This window comes from Pipra filicauda, unplaced genomic scaffold (genome assembly GCF_003945595.2).
Source record: "Pipra filicauda isolate LSUMZ 115617 unplaced genomic scaffold, ASM394559v2 scaffold3_size10097308_pilon, whole genome shotgun sequence".
NCBI classification, from domain to species: Eukaryota; Metazoa; Chordata; class Aves; order Passeriformes; family Pipridae; genus Pipra; species Pipra filicauda.
In genome coordinates, this window is record NW_024104532.1 from 1,140,629 (window position 1) to 1,158,249 (window position 17,621).

Consider the following 17,621-nt stretch of genomic DNA (forward strand, 5'->3'; position numbering starts at 1 on the left):
CGCCTCCCAAACTTTTTTCTGTTCCAATACAAGCAAAGGTAAGATAAATTGGAAAAAAAAAAAGGGTTTAAAAGCATTTCAGAAAAAGAAACTAAGCATGCTTTCTTTGCAATTCAGTAAAACCTAATTAACTTACAGTTAATAGTGAGAAAAGCATTGTGTTTTTTCCCTATGAGTAGACATATATAAGATAACACACAAATAACGAAGTCAGAAGTGTAAGTCACTGTGAGTGGCTGATCCCATTGATTTCATTGAAACAAGGGAGTTAAATCTGAAAACAAATTTCAACCCGAGATACTGGTTCATTACCAGCAAATTGATGAAGCTCCATGTTTACTTGCCAACGTAATTTACCAATTGTATGAGATGTAAGCAGGCACAGTGGTAACACTGGTTAATTTTATGCTCAATGTGAATCTTATAGCTGGTCAGATGGATACCATAAGAAATAATTAGAGTCATTAGAAGTAATGGGCTACAGCTGCAGTAATACATGCTCTATTCTCAGTCCAGAGGTTTCTAAGCAAAATTAAATTAGCTCCTGTTACCACACTGTTGTATCATATGCTCCTCACCTCCTGAGTGTAAATTTCTCTACCCATTTCCATACTGCAAGCAATGTTTGTGCCCCATACAGAAAAATCCCCCAGTGAGCTCAAGAAATCCTGAACACACTAACTGCTTTCACATGTTGAGGATCTTCTCCCTCCTCTCCTGCAGCCTTTGGTACAGTTTGCAACTCCAGTTTGCATCAATGCTGGACTTGGGCAAATTTTTCCCCCTGAAGTATTTGCAATATAAATATTTGCAATATAAATTTTATATTATATTTTATATATATAATATTTTATATTATAATTATAATTATATTTTATGTTTTATATTTGCAATATAAATATAAAATAAAATTTATTTGCAATAAATTTTACTTTTTAGCAAAATTATATCCACTTTACTGGAAACACATCCGCAGCCCCCAGCTCTGATACTGCCTTCACATCTTTAATACGCTTTTTTCTCCCCAGATTCAAAGGGCTGTTCATAACAATAAGGAAAATGCTGCATTATCCTGGAGGGGGTGAGAGGAAGGGCAAGAAGGAAATAGATCCCACGGTACTGGAGTGATTAATGTGACTCATTATGATGAACGAAATGAAAACTAGAAGTCTTTCTAGTCTTTCCAAGTGAATAACTTTCACTGGAACCACAATACAAACTCATGTGCTGATCTACTTTAAATTACTGCTTAAGTTTCCAAAGCAAAGCGGGGATGACACTTGTTGATTCCCAGGAGCACAGATTTTCAGGGAATAGCAGGAGAGGGGTTCACTGCAAGATGCGCACATGCCATCACCTCTCTTTAAAATGTGAGATGCTTTGGTGATAGGTTTGAGTAGAAGGGCTTCAGAGGCATGTGTAGCACTGTCCATCAAGCCTGATGAGCTGGAGCAAGGCTTCCCCTGCATACATCATCCCCTCATTGAATGTGCTCAGTGGGAGGAACAGGACTAACAGTATTTTCCATGAAGGTATGAGACTAATACTGCAGATTTGAAAAGATCAGTTATCCACGTGCCAACCGTCTGTCTCTGGCAATGGTACTTCCCTGGCCTCAGTTGTTACAGTACGTAGCTGCTTCACAACTGATAATATATTTATCTTTTCCCTATGGAAAAGATATCTTTCCAACCCTCCCTATGGAGTTGGAAAGTGCTATTTCCTCTGTTGCAGAACTAAGAACTGAGATTAAGGGTCAGATTTGTTATAGCATTTAGGTGCTCAGTGAGATTTTCAAGAGTACTTAACACCCATTGTAATAATTGGAACCTGGGCACTTTGATAGTTCTGAAAATCCTGTTACTTGTGTCTTTTCTTTTAAAAGTTTGAACTTTCATGGCACCCTGGGATCCATAGGAGTGGTTCCTATGTTGTGAGTAGTCACGCAGACCGTGGAATGTCTCTTCATCCACCTACTAGGAGACTGTAGATGGGACATGAGAAATTTTATGGCAGTACCTTATCTCAGTCCTGAATTCCAGAAGCTGTAAGTCTGTGGATAGCAGTGCATTTACCCTTCTTGTCCAGCTCTGTGAGAGAGGTCAAAATCCAGTCCTGCAAATACTGGAGCAAAAATAAGCAGCACCCATGGTCAATAAAAAGGGCTTATGTGCCAATTGCTGGGATGGAAAATTCAAGAGCAGGAGCAAATAATGAAACAATCTATATTCATGCAGCCACCTTTCCAACCTACTGCTCTAAGTATGGGCTTACATCTAACTGGGAGATGGGAATCCTACTAAAAGCTCCAGAGGATCACACTGGAAAACAAATGCTGATTTTGAACAAATTATCTGTTCATCGCTAAATCATTTTCTTTCATTATTAGTCTCCAAATTGGTTCTGCTCTGGAAGGCAGAATTAGGTTTAAAAGCAGAGTGTGTCTTAAACACTTGCTTCAAATGAAAGTATTCAGTAAACATTACTCAAAGCCCCAGAGCATAAACTCCTCAACTGCTTTCTCTGGCTTTGCATAGATTTTGCAGCTCCTGGTTTGGGGACAGGTGTTTCAGGGATTCACTTGGGATATCAGAAAATAATCAAATTAAATTCCTTACAATCATATGCCCCTCAAATGCCAAGGAAACACATTTTTAAGACCTTTCCATCCTCCTTTAGAGTAGTGTAAATTGGCACAAAAGTCCACAAAAGATGGACTTACACCAATATCAAACATGGAAGAGAGAGAAGAGTCTGACTCCAAACAAATACAAAACCATGTGGGCTGCAGCCCAAATTTTTCATTATTGGAAGAGCTGCACTTTGCTGTTACAGTACTTGCACTCATTTCTGTAGTTATAAGGTTCTAAAAAATTCCTTGAGCCTTTCAAAATTATGTTTTTACTATTAAAGGGTTGGGCTTGGGCTGATTCAGTATGTCAGCAAGATTGCAGCTGTCTGAGATAGTGATTTAGGATGATGGAGTGGGGGTCAGCTCAGCGAGGTGGGTGATGGAGCAGCAGCAGAGACTCAGAGTTCTGTATTTGTCCCACGTCACACCATGGACTGTGGGGAGGTGCTTGAGAGGGTCCTTTGTGCCCCCATGAGCCAAGAAGCTCTGCACAGATTAGAATGTGTCTAAAATCAATGGGCTTTCATCAGTGCTGTTATTCTGTCTGTGGGTTTTCATCGGGTGGAGGAGGGAGGATAATTCTGTCACTCTCTTCGATGTGACAAGAGGATAAACTTTGGGATGATGTTATCTAATACACTCCATATCTTTGGTAGCTTATTCAAAGCACAAGTTTAATTCAGTTTGGAGGACCTGTGTGCATAAGGAAAGATGCTCAGGAAGGTCCTCTTTCGATCCTCCACCACCATGGGAAGACATTCACCAATTTTCCAGCTCTCCACACTCTCCAGTGAAGGTGTAGGACTGGGAGCCTGCTCCAATACAAGCAGGAATTGAGTGCTGATGATGCTGCTGATGCTGCTGCAAAGGAGTGTGTTTTTACTGTGGTGCCTGAACACTGTTTTGCACTTACAAGATTTATTTCTCAGTTGGTAGAAGAGCTACAAGATTAACACATGAACAAATACATTGAGACAGCCAGGACATCAAAGAAATTGGAGAATCACTAAGATTTTGGAGTGCTGAAGAGTCACCTGGCCGTGTTCTTAGGAATTATTTTATCCTCAGATTAGCTCAGCTGTCTTGGGGTTTGGACACATCCTCTGGTGAATTTAGCTACAGTGACTTAAGACATAACTGGTCCCAGCTCTCTGCTGCTCCTTCTAAGGATCCTGCTGTGGGGCAGAGGAGGCAGGAGGGAATGTGTGCCTGCATCCCAGCCACTGCAGCACAGATCCAGGGGCTTAGTGCAAGCAGAGGGTCCTTCATTTTTCAGGGTAAGCACCAGTCTGTGAGGTGTCTCTCTATTAAGGGTGAGAGCATACTGTACCCCTGGGCAGAAATCTCCAGGGAAAACGTGGGTCAGACAATGTGTTAAGCCACCCTAACAAAAGCCACCAGAGTTCATGTGCCAGAGCCCTGCAGCTGTGCGCTGTGACTCTTTACCATGAGGAAATTCTAACTGATATTGGAAAGGCAGCTATTGCAATTGGGAGGTCAGAGGGAATCATATCCCACGTAGCACTATTTAATGGCAATCACTCTTTGCAAGCTTTTTCTCCTCCTCTGCTGAGGCAGGAAAAAAAAGTAACAGCAGTTACCTGTATGAGCAGTCACCTTGGGTTCCTCATACAGGAACCAGCCAAGGGGTGATACCAGTGGATGGAATCAGAAGAAGGTTTATGTAAAAAGTAGCTTCCTTGCAGAGAACAAAAAGCAGCTCAGAAGGATTGTGCAGAGGCTGATAACCATGAGACCATGCTCTTTCCTTAAGCTGTATATGCCTCAGTTGGTCCCTGAAATTTAGATTTAGTTAGACAGGAAATTATGCATGAGTTTGGGGGTCTTGAGGAAAGGTGTTCAAAAAGCAGCAATATGAAAACACCAAAAAGAGGGAAAGTCATAACTTGAAAAGTGCCACAGAGAGGGAGCTGTGTGCCTTTGCTTTATTGAACTGTTGGCTGCAATAAATACAGCTGAATTCCCTCAGTCTCCCATAATGTTGTCTCAGTACCAGCAGGAGTCCATTTAAGAATACACTTACTTGCACAAATGATTATATATAGGAAGAGCAGAGAAACAGCTGATGCAAGCAAACCCTGAGAGCTGCCCTAGTGAACTGGGGGTGGTGGTGGGCTGCCCCCTGCTTCGCTTTGGTCGGTGCTGGCAACCCAAAGCAGGCAAAGCAGAGGAGCTTCTGTTCCTGCGTCACCTGAGGAGATCATAGTCTGCGATGGTACAGTAAATAAATGGTGATAAAATCAACTAAGAGGCTATTCCCAAAGAGGGAGAATTGTTTTTTTATTATCATTTTCAATACAGAAAGTAATGAGACTGTATTATAAAGAAGAGAAGAGACAAGTATAATACAAGACCTAACAATGGATAATCAACAGGGAAGACTGAACCTTGCACTTCTGCATCTTATAGCATTAACCCCAATTGCCTGAAGTAAAAGGCTTGGCTGTGTTACAGTGCTGTAACAGGGTTGTCAGATCCCTGTGCAGTGTATCCACGGTTAGGAGGGGCTGAAGCACTGCAGAGCACGTGGTCATGAGCCTAGGACTGGACACTACAAATTTTGGGGTCTTCAGCCTGGTTGTTTTCATCTATTTCCTTGTGTCTTTAAACCCTTTCAAATCTCACATTACAGGAAGTCAGGAGAACTAATTTATTCCTGCTTGAACAGGTGTTTGAGGAAGAGAAGCACCTGCACTCTCTGTGTAGACAGCTTTGCTGATATCCCCCGTTAGCACTGATAAGTTGGAAATCTCCACCAGAAATAAGAGCAAGCTGATCGTGGTGGCAGCTTTATTGCACCTGGCGTCTTGACCGAGCACAGAAAAGTTGACATAAAACATTAGTAGGTCAGATTTGTGATGTGTTTTACCGTGCATGAATTCTTTCCTCTGACTAAAACAGGCGTGGATCTGAACATCAGTAGGTCCTAGGATGCTGTGCAGTGCACGGCAGCAGTCAGGGTCTGCAAGGCAACAGCCTGAGACTGAGCATGAATGTTCAACCCACCAGGCTCTGTAACCCCTTTCTGTTCCAGGCTGGAGTCGCCCACGCGCGCGCTGGTGATGGAGGCTCCGAAAGGCATCGAGATCAACGCCGAGGCCGGCAGCTTGAAAGCCACGTGCAGGACAGAGCTCAGGCTGGAATCCAAAGATGGAGAGGTAAGCAAAGCACATCAAGCCCTGCAGCAAAACCAAACCAAGCCACAGATGTCCTGCATGTCTGTAGCCTTCTAGGTTACTGAGCCGCTGTGTTCGAAATGCTGCTGTGAAAGCCCAGGTGCAGCAGGCTTTCCTAACTTCATTTCTGCTGTGATTGAACACATCACATGCAAATGAGACTCACTCTGTGGCAAGGGCTGATTCATTATTTTTAAAGTGCGTGTATAATAGCATCTGTTGTTCCGGCAGATTTACGCAGCTGTAATATACACAGTGCACCTAAATTCTTTGTTTCCTTGTCACTTTAAAACAAGATTTACTTTGCCAACGTAATTAAATCTTTTATCATACATTTTTCTATAAGAAGACCTTAATTCACTGGTATTGATCTGAAAAGCTTTTGTAGTAGATGTTTCATTTTGGAAGGAAAGGACACATTAGGAAACACAGGTTGTTACACTGGGGAAAATTCCAAAGGGGAAGAGAAAACTAAAACTGATAACACAGAGCAAAAGTAAAATAGCTGTGGAGTTAAGACTCTTCTGGTGTCACAAATATACGTGGGCATATGGTTGTCATTCCCTCCTTCTGCCACAATGATGGAAGACACCAAAGTGGCTGAGGAGCTCCCACAGGAGAACTCACTGAGAGCCTCATCAGGAGGAGCTACCCATGAAATGGAAACCCCACCAAGAGGGCTCCAACATAAGCTAATGTCTTCCTATCTTAGTGTCAGGGGGAAAAAATAGAATGGGATTTTGGTTGCTGTTATTTCTAAACATTTGCGTTTTAAGACATTCCAAATCCAGACCATGTGTTAACAAAAAAACCTCTCAAAAATATCAAAAAAAAAACCCTATCCAATACACTGCGAGTGAAACCCAAGGCATTTCACAGCTGCAAGCAGTTGCCTTAATGTTTTTAACCCTAAGTTGCTTTTAAAATACATAAATTGACCTGTCTCTTTCAGGAGATTAGACGATTGGATACTAGAACTAGAGATTCTTACTGTAATTGTAAATGTAAATTGTAATTGTAAATACTGTTAGTTGCCTGGTGTTATTCTGATGTGCAGGTGTTCTTGCTGATGTCAGAGCAATTCCCTGTAGCTGCCATGTATCTAAAAGATGCCACATATTCACTTCATGTTGTATTATAAGGAGCAATTCAGGTCTGTTACAGCATTTAAGTTATTTTTAATATACACAAAAGTGTTAAATATACATAAATGTGAAATATGCATAAAAGTCAGTGCAAGCATAACTGGCAGTGGGATCACAGTGACAGAAATCCTAGTGGAGGAGCAGGGGTTGTTGGAGGTGAACCATACACACTCACCACCTTGCAGTGGGCATTACCCCAGCCTCTGGCTGGGAAACCCAAATGTGGAGGTGCCCTGGGAAGCCACAAGACAAGAAAACACAGTGGGTAGATTAGCAGAAACAAACTGGAGGTCTCAGGTGACTCATGGTAAAGGCAGATGATGTGCTTAGTCAGATTTATATCAGACTTCCCCATCTTAATACACTTGCCTACCAAGTTTTTGTAGCAGCTGAGTTGACTGAAGGAAGCATCTTTGAACACAACATCAAAAATAACAGCTCTCCGCTAATTCTCTCTCTTTTTCTCTCTCTCTCCCCCCCTCTGGCTTCAGATAACGTTGAATTCTGCAAAAATCAAACTACCTAACTTGCCTCAAGGATCTTCCTCTTCTGCAGGGTCCAGGCAAAAAATCTACGAGCTCTGTGTGTGTCCCAATGGGAGGTTGTTCCTGTCTCAGGCAGGCAGTAGCTCGACCTGCCAGATAAATACAAGCGTCTGCCTTTGAGAGACAATTTGCAGTGGGGCATCGCAGGCAGCACAAAAGCCAGTTCTGGTCTCACAGATCTCAGCTGCCAACTATTTTTACTAGAACACAGAAAGCCTATCAAAGACTTTTTTTGTGTGTGCGCGCGCGTGTGTGTGAATATATATATAAAAATATATATATAAAATATATATATATCCTCTGTGTAAAATGATGTTTCAGTACAAGGAATCCCAGGGTGACCCTGTTACATTTGTGTAGCATTTCTCTTCCCCACACCAAAATTTACTGGTACAATCTGCCGAATTGGATCTGATGGTCCCCTGGACCCTTCTGTATTAATGCAGTGTCATGATCACCCCTCGTTTTTGATCTTGTTCTCAGAGCAATGGGATTGCTGGCTGGTCAAGACCCTGGAACCCATGTAGACCCACCAACATACAAAGGGAAGAGAAGCATCTCTGATTATTTTTTCACCATTAAATCAGTGGCATGGAAAAAAATAAACTAAAAAACAAACGACAAAATAGCCAGATGTGCTGTACTGATCACCTACAGTGATCCAAGACACCTGAGGTTAAATTGCACTCTTTAATTATCACCCAAAGCGTGGCTTCCTATTGGGAAAGATGGATGCACTTGGCCAGTAGGACAGTCTAGATCTTGCTGGAATAATCCATGTGATTTTCTGAAGAGGTTCAACACTTGCCTGTGCATGGCCAAGGATGCCTCAGCTTGCCATTCAGATGTGATGTGACCTGAAGTCATCTCTGTGCTAACAACACTGCTGTTGTATTTAGCCATTGGAAGAAAAAAAATTGTGAAAATTGGACTACATAGAAAAATCCTGAACCTCCTTTGTTAACAGTCCTGGATCATCCTGCACGCACTCCATTAATTTAATTCTGAACATATATGGCGTGAAGCTGTGAAAATTTAAGATTTGGATATTGCCTAAATACCTATAGAAACAGAAAAAATATCCTATCCTACCCTTAGAAACTGAGAAAATCATACAAATTAGATGTATAATGTAGATGACATGCCAGAATTTTTTCCATCTTTCTTTTCAGGATATACAGTCCAAGGCCACTTAGATTTGGTGGAGACTGCAAATATCAGAGATGTTGACAATGAAACAGACTTTTTTAAAGAACTTATAAAGATTTTGACAAAGCCAGATGACTGAAAATCAAGGGCTCTGGATGCTGGTTCCTCTAAAATTTGATCCCTCAAAACTGTGATTTTTTTCATGTTTGCATTTTTCCTTATTTTATAAGTCTAGGAGTCACAGGCAGCATAAAACATGAAATCTGATCTGGTAACATTCTTTCCACTGTTCAAATTTCAGAAAATAATAAGAGCCCAGATCATTGAATTCTGACCCATAATTACATCCACAAGCAAGTAAAAATCTTTGAAGAACAAATGTACTAATTATGGCAAGAGTTTCCAAGTTGCAGTAAATCTCACGAGGACAGCAAGGTTTCTAAGCCACTGAGATGCTTTTGAAATATTACCTCATGTGCAAATAAGACAGATCTGTGCCCATCCCTAGTGATATCTAACCAAAGCTGGTATTCTTCAAGTGATCTCCAACATAAAATGTAGCTAACAGAAATCTTTAGAACTAATTTAGCCCATTCCTTTTTTACAGCTTTTCACATAGTTTCTTGTGGTCTGGAGAGTACCAGGGTTTGATTTTTTTATTTTTTTTTAAATTAACAATTCTGTCTTAATCCAAAACTGATTGGACTCAAAGAGAAGATTTCTATGGAGTTTAGATTAGATATGTTGCTGCCTAACAAAGCAGCACTCCTGTAAAATTTATTCCCAAAAGAGGATTGAATAATTTACTTTTATTTCAGTAATGCTTTTCCATGAATTAATGAATTCAAACTATTTTTTAATGAATGATTCCTGTAATTCTTTTGTCTTGAGTCAACATTTGAATGCAAAGGGTCACCCAGGATAACAATTGTATTGGGACACAGGACTATACCATCTCTGTTCAAAGAGGGGAATTGTGCCTATGCCTTAAGTCAATGCACTCAGCAAGGAGAAGCACATCATATTATCTTGTTGTTAAAACTAGTTTATTTGGGGGGGGAGGGACAGGAGGGTGTCTTGGGAACTGGTTGTGCAACTTAAAACAGATATTGATGAAATACATTAAGATTGTAGGGGCACCGAGAATGATACAGACTTTTTTTTTTTACCATGTTAAATATAGCAGAATACTGTGTATGTTACCTCTGGGACCACGACTGAAGTCCCATTCATAGTCCTACATTTACTGTAGAATTTTTTTCCCTGTTTCACTCATTACTGATCACAAATCTCATAGCAAGCATGGCCCAATTCATAAACAAATCCTGTGTGAGCAGTTATGAAGACGCTTGTTGCAGGAAGAGTTCCCTGTACAGAAAACGAGTGGCATTAACTTTCCCATCCCTGAGAGTATTCGTGGTGGTGAGGAAGGCAGGGCTGAGCACAGGGACTGACCCAGCAGGGATGCTGCATCCTGATTTCTGTGCTCCATTCCGGAGGCACCGCTGGCTCAATCCTCATCTCCATGCACCCTCTGGCTGCTCTGATGAGGATTTACATCCCAACAATTAAATTTTGAGTGGCTGGTTTTCTCAGCTGGGGCTCCTGGATGAGGTTATCACCTTCTCGTGTCACAAAGGACATGAAACTGCTAAGGACACTCAGCCATCTATTGTGGTGTGAATTTCTGCTGGGGAGCTGTTAGGAAACGACCTTAACATCTGTGCCATCACTGCAGGTGCTTCTCTGAGGTGAACAAAGGGTACCTTAATTATGTCTACTCAAAGGCATTCCAGTTGTTTCAATATATTTTAAAATCATTCCATCTTAAAAAACATAAAATTATATTTTGCATTGACAGATGAGGAGTTGTTGCTAGAAAGATTGAACCCTTGTAGAGACCTGTAGATCATCTGAACCCTCACTGAATGACTGAATCATTTGAGTTTTAAGACTGTGGTTTGGGTGATGCTGCCTGTGCTTGGGTTGGCCACATGATTAGTCTCTACTGTTCAGTGAGTGGCAAACTCAAATACAGGCTGGGCAGAGAATGGATCAAGAGCAGCCCTGAGGAGAAGGACTTGGGTTCTTGGTTGATGAGGAGCTCAACGTAACCTGCAATGTGCGCTCACAGCCCAGAAAGCCAACTGTGTCCTGGGCTGCATCAAAAGGAGTTAGGCCAGCAGGTCAAGGGAGAGGATTCTCAGCTCTTGCTTGACCCCAGCTGGAGTGCTGTGCCCAGCTCTGGGCCCCCAACATGAGAAGGACATGGACCTGCTGGAGCGAGCCCAGAGGAGGCTACAAAGATGCTCAGAGGGCTGAAGCACCTCTACTGTGGAGACAGGCTGAGAGACCTGAGGGTGTTCAGCTGGGAGAAGATGTTAGAGCTCTTTTCAGTGTCTAAAGGGGCTACAAGAGAGCTGGAGAGGGACTTTTTAAAGGGCGGGGAGTAATAGGACAAGGAGGCTTCAAACTGACAGAGGACATGTTTAGATTAAATATCAGGAAGGAATTCTTTATGGTGAGGGTGCTGAAGCCCTGGCACAGGTTGCCCAGAGAAGCTGTGGATGCCCCATTTCTGGAAGCGTGCAAGGCCAGGTTGGATGGGGCTTGGAGCAACCTGGTCTAGTGGAAGGTGTCCCTGCCTATGGCAGGGAGTTGGAACAAGATGATCTTTAAGGTCCCTTCCAATCCAAACCATTCTATGATTCTATGAAACCAGAGCAAACGGGACTGTCTGTGTCAGATCCCAAGGAAAAAAACAGGTATTTTGTTTAAAAAGCAGCACTCAAACACACCCAGCTATCTTACGCTCTACAATTTGTTGTTGAGGGCTGTTGTGGAGTGACTGGCTCACCTGTTGGACAAGGCAAATGCATGAGTCCCTTTTCCTCCTGCCTTGCCCAGAAATCCCTCACAGTTGCTGTACCTGTGTGGGTTGATTTTTCCCTGAATCCATTTAAATCAGAGCTTCCCTGCTGGAATTTCATCCATATGCTCTACCTACCATTGATAAAATGCCAAAACCAAACAAGGGTTTGAGTGTTTCATTGTGAATGAGGCCTGCAGTTTAGTTCAGCTGAGCATTTGCTATTTGGGAAAGGGGTTTATCTCAAAACTGGTTTAATTTTACCTCCCAATGCTAAGGGAAGGCTGGATGTGAATTCATTTCTGCTGAGATCGGTGGCCTGAGTCAATGACTTCATGGCCTGAGCTGGGACAGGAGCTGGGTAGGTGACAACTGAGGGCACTGAGGGCAGTGGGAACACTGCCAGCCCTTGGGGCTGCTGTAGGTCCAAACCAAACCCTGCATTGCAGCTGTGAGCACTAAAACCCCATCGAAATGCTAATCAAGGGACTGTGACACTAATGTCAATGTACCTTAGGCAACCATGCAGTATTCATAAATGCATTTATGTATTGTAGCTCTTAAATTCATAGGACTTCAGGACCTTGTCCAATTTGCTATAAATGTGACACTTTATGTAAAGGGTCAGAAGAATGACAGTGAGTACTCACCCATGACTGGTACCTTATCCATATGTAGTGTATGACAATTCTGCTGTCATAGCTGAGTTAGGATGGTTCTTCTAAAGCAAAAAGACTTTGCCATTAGCAAAAGCAGAGGTCCTAATAGTGACTATACATATGTATCCATTCTCCGAGTTTCTTTGTGGGTTTTTTTTGGTTGTTGGTTTGTTTGGAGTTTTTATGCTTTTTGAAGTGTATTACCCAGTTGTCAGTGAAATGGGTAGCTAAAGATACAAAGAACTGTTAACAGTAAAGGAAGTCATAAAAAGGAGAAGCCAGTAACTACTAGAATATGTGTAAGGCCTCTCCTAAGTATTCGTTTTTTTAAAAACTATGTATGTGGAAGAGTGGTTTGTATTTGGTTATCTCAGTCACGTGCTGTCAAACAACTGTATTTTAAGAGGGTTTCTTTTTCTCCTTTTTAAATTGCACAAACAAAAAAGTTGAAGGCATAAGACTAAAAATACCATCTGCAATATACAGTATGGCAAAGTGATGGCCAATAAAAAACCCTCCCTAGAAATTGCTCCAAAGTTAGAGATTCCAGTGGAACTTGGGGAGATGTCAGGTTAGTTCACATCATACTTAGTTTGCAAATGCAAATGCTTTTAATGAAAGTTAGCTTTTGTAGGCATAAGATGTTCACATATGCACACAAATACACACACACTCATATGCAGTTGTTTACAACAAAAGCCAATTTTCTTTATATTTGTTGGCTTTAAGTTTCACATTGCAAAAGAGAGTAAACAAAGACCAAAGATTTCAAGAAATCCATCCCTCTCTGGTTGCCCTCACACCTGAAATGCATTAACTTTAATGGTGCTTTTTTTTGAACTGGGCAGGAGAAATACAGGTGTATCATAAAGCTACATTTGAGAGAGTAAAGTGGCAGGAAGTCTCTAACTTGGTTAATGGAGAGAAGAGGAAATAATGTGAAAAATCTTGAAATGTGTGCAGAGAACAAGGTTATCTGAAATCTGAAATGGGAAGAAATAGCCCAGAACCAAAAGACATAATCCTGGGCTGAAAGTATACATAAACTGAGTAAATGGTGCTGGCTGTTCACTTACCTCCACTTGAGCATTAGCAGATCAGGAGCTCCAGTGGCTGCTCAGTGAAGAAGAGTAACTGCTGTAATGATTTCATTTTAGAAGTACATACAGTAAAAACAAAACAAAACAAACAAAAAAAACACAAACAAACAAACAAAAAAACAGAACAAAAAAAAAGTCAGAGGCTGTACCCTTTTTTATGGCTGACATTTTAAATTTTGAAATGTCATCATCCAGAATTCAACCCCAGCAAGCACAGGGTGTGTTCCTGCCAAGCTTTGCCAAGCCCTGCTTTGGTGCTTTTCGAACGTGAAAATAGCAGCCTTTTTATTGCCCTTGCTGTTGAGGAGTATGATCCTGGCAAGAGTTCCATTTTAACCTTTTTTCCTCAGTTCTGAAATCGCTGTGTAATGTTTTGGTAGCTGATGTCCTGCTGTACCTGCACCTGGGTGCAGTAACCAGCAGTCCCCGAATCCGCATAGTGTCACATCTTGGTCCCACAGAACCCCAAAACCTGTGTGTAGCAGTGGCACTGTGGTGAAATTCAGGACTATTAGGTCAATTCTGTGTGGCAGTTGCTGTTTTCATAGCTCATGTAGCCAAGTTTATGGCTGTGAGTGGAGCAAGGTTAAAAACACCGATGTGGTGCTGATGTTATTCAACTGAGAGTGGAGTGAATTAAACAAAGGCAGGTAGGAGTGAAAGGGAAGAAATGGTGAGACATCATCCTAATCACAGTAATGCAGCCAATTTCTCTGTGTCTTTGCACTATTATACTTTAAATTAATAACATCCACTTTACTAAATACAGTAGCAATTATGCTTGATCATATGCACAGTTGGAATTGCTGTCACTGAAACCACTTACAGCTTGGGCTGTTCAGGGTTGCTGGAGTGTTTTTTCCGTCCACAATAACCACAGTGGCTTGGGGCTTGGATGGAAATTGTTGTAAATAGCTTGTATTTAGAAAGCTTTTAAGTCTGCTGTGGTTGAGAAGCCCGTGGTTATGCACATACAGCCCTGAGGGTTTATCATTTCATCCTCTCCTGTCCTGCCACTTGAATTGTATTGTGCCCTTGTGAAAAGCAACACGCTGTATAAAGAATACAGGAAAAGCTGCAGGATTTTTATCCAAAATGAGATGAAAATATAATCTTGGTGCACCACTGAGATTTCCCATCCAAGTCACTTTAAACTAGAGGTGCAAGTCCCTTAAAAATTAATTTGCTACAAGTGTAATTCCTGTGGGAGAGTTAGCACTGGTGTCACTCCCAGGAAATGTCTTACCTTACTGCAGCTGGAAGCCACGGGGTGGCTGGGATTTTCTGCCACCACTCAGTAGTGATGGGCTGCCTGTTCACAGGAAGCCAGATTTCTATTGAGGCAAATCGTCTCCATGGATTGAGCTTTTGTTAGCTTTTAAGTGGTATCAAAAAATAGTAAGGATACGTCCACTGTGAAGTGACATGTAATTGTATGTTTGCCTCACATTCAGTTGGTTAAAACTTTCTGCCAGGAAGAGAAAATATCAGAAGGAGAAATTTGTGTGAAAATGTTACATTTACATTGTGCTACGAAATGCTTCAGATAACAACATGCAGCTTTAGTTAAACAGTCTTTTCTTCAGAGATTAAAAAGGACTCCTTGGAGTCTCTCATCGGGTCCTACCCAAATGGAAAGTCTTACCATTTCTAACACGTTTGCCATTATAGGAACAAGCCCATTGCAAAGCAAAGGCCATGTGCAACTTTGCATGTAACAGGAATTTTAAATTGCTTTGTTCTCACATTTTTCCCCCATTCAAAGGCTTAAATGCCAATAGGAGATAAAGCACTCTGAAACATGCTACTGCTATTTGCATTATCGCTTTGTAAAGCAATGTAGTTTCCTTGGTCTTTTAAAAATTTCCTCATAATGGAGTCCTTGAAATATCTTGAGGCAGGCTCATGCTGGAGAGCAAAAGAATAATTATTTGTGGGTGGTGCTATTTTTGTTGAAGCTTGGATTGTAGTTGAAAAAAATATTGCTATCAGAGTTTCTCCCACACTTACTTAGCTGCAAACACCACCACCCCCTAACACCATGGCTAGATCTCTCTAGGGTGGCTGCCTTAGGGCATGGAGTTAGCTCCTACACTAAGCCACAGCCTGATAATTTTGTCTTCATCTAGGTCTTCCTCTGGGCTTGTGTGCTTGATATTAGTGCTGTCATGGATGTAACAGATAACAAAACACTTGGGCAGTTTTAGTGATTTTAGAGATGATACAAATGATGTGTGTCTGCAGTCTGAGGGGTATAAATAACACTGGTAGTCATTGGGTGCTGTTCTAACAAGCCTTTGGCCACCCTGAGAGCAGTAACTCCTGAAGGTGAAGCCGAGTAGCTCTTAAAGCCACCTCTGCTTTGTCCCATTAATACGTGTACAGCATCCAAGGGGATGCCATGGGGATGGTTCCCAGTGCTCTGCCTTCACTCAGAAAGCCTGCAGGGTGGCAGATCCTTCTGGATGGCTTTGCCCTTTCACTTTTATCTCATCCCTTTGCCAGCTCCTCTGTGCTAGAAATGGCAGCAAGGCATGATGCCTGCCTTGGGGGACTGGTCTGGAGCAGTATGACAGGGCCATTCACAGCATGGCAATTTGGCTCTGCAGCTGGTGTAAATCAGGATTTGGCTCCATTTAACTCCCTGGTAGCCTACACTGCCCGAGGGTTTGGACCTAAGGGTTTAGCACCTTTTGGGAGATCCCAAAGGCTGCTCTGTCTAACCTACAGCCTGTGTGTTCCTGGTGGCAGCATGGGACACAGGTACCTTTGGGATTTCCTTATCACACAGGTGCTGCTAAACAGCTGTGGCAAGTCTTGCCATCACTGCCAGCTCAAGATGCTGGCTGACAACGGAGGCATGGTCACCCAGCTTCCTTCCAGGCACCAGTACAAACCATGCAGGATTTCAGCTGGTGATTTGGTGGATCATGTGTGAAGCAGAAGGTCTCTCTGGGCAAGCACTGAGGGTCTGCTGGTCCTGCTGGCAATAGGGAAAGGTTGCAGTGGTTGCAGAGTGGCTTCCACAGGGTAGGAGCTGCTGGAGGAATTCACTTTCTTGTCCCTTTTTGTGGGTTGTCAGAGCAAGAACAGAAGTTAGGATGAACAAATCTTACCCTTGCTCAGCCAAGTAAGAATGTGCCAGAAACCTCATAAAGGGCAGATCTGAGCAATTATTGTCCCCTGTGCTTATTGGAGATGGGTTAAGTCGACAGCATTCACACCTGGATTCCTCCCTGGGTCAGAGCTTTTCCTGAGCTGTGACCCAGGTCTTGGTCTGGATCTTCACTGTGCAGTAGTTTGGGAGCAGGGAAGGGATTGACAAGCTGGATCTGATTCAGATCCATTTAGGTTTTGGTTTAGGGCTTTCTTTTTTTTTCCCACTCCTTATTTGAATTAGTTTCCTTGTGAGCAAATGCCAATAGAGTTGTCAATATTCACCCAAAAAATGCTCCATGTAGGTAGAGCCAACAGAGGAACAACATTCAGTGTGAGTTGAGCCAAACCCCTGTTCATCTACAGCAGTAGCATAAAAGGCATGACCCATAAGCTATAGCAGTTTTCATCTGTGATGGTAAAACACTTTGTCTGACCTCTACTCTGAAAACCACCAATGACCTTGATCATGTAAACAGGACAAAATGAATTTAAAGTCTTATCACAGTTCTCATTAAGAAATTTGGATTTGTTTGGCTTTTTTCTTTTTAATTTATGTATGTGTGTGGTTGTGTGGGAAAATATAAAGCTTTTTTGTATCAATAACATCAATCCTTGCACACTCTATGCAAAATTTTGTAAGCATTGCAATAATGCTATGAATTACACAAGGAACTATTTTAACTTTATTACACTTTCTGTATAAAAAAAAGTTTGTATTTAAATGATTTCAACTGCAATCTTGTAAAATATATTAATAAAATAATGATTGTTAAGAAGGAAAGAGATGTTGAGGGTTTTTTGTTTGTTTGTTTTAATGTGGCAAACATGAGTTAGACACCTCAAGCTTTCATATGTCTGTAAGATATGGATAGAATCTGTTCTGTATATCCATAGGATATACAGACTGGATCACAATAGTAATCCATTTCACAGGATCAAGTAACTGGATATTCATGCCAAAAATGGTGTAGAGGATGGAATGAGAATCTCTCTGAATGGCTGTCTGAGGAAAACCTGTCAACAACAAAGTAAAAGATCTTGCCTTTGGGGGAAGTTGAGTCTTGCTTAGTTTTGCAGAAATTGTCCTGGCATTAGAGACTCGCAGCCCAGACGTTGCAGGCATTGAGGTCCTGCCTGAGCATCACAGACCTCCCAAAGAGCATCAC

General features: G+C 41.9%; 1 protein-coding gene across 4 annotated transcripts in view; it reads left to right on the forward strand.

The window, feature by feature from the left end:
• SGCD (sarcoglycan delta) overlaps positions 1 to 11,203 on the forward strand; it is a 318,158-nt gene extending 306,955 nt beyond the window's left edge. For all 4 annotated transcript variants that reach the window (XM_027718527.2, XM_039385243.1, XM_027718531.2 and 1 more), the window contains 2 exons: positions 5,688 to 5,811; positions 7,466 to 11,203. In XM_027718527.2, the coding sequence (XP_027574328.1) occupies positions 5,688 to 5,811; positions 7,466 to 7,639 (298 nt within the window). In that variant the 3' untranslated portion in view covers positions 7,640 to 11,203. The remainder of the gene's footprint in view (positions 1 to 5,687; positions 5,812 to 7,465) is intronic.
• The last annotated feature ends 6,418 nt before the right edge of the window (positions 11,204 to 17,621 follow it).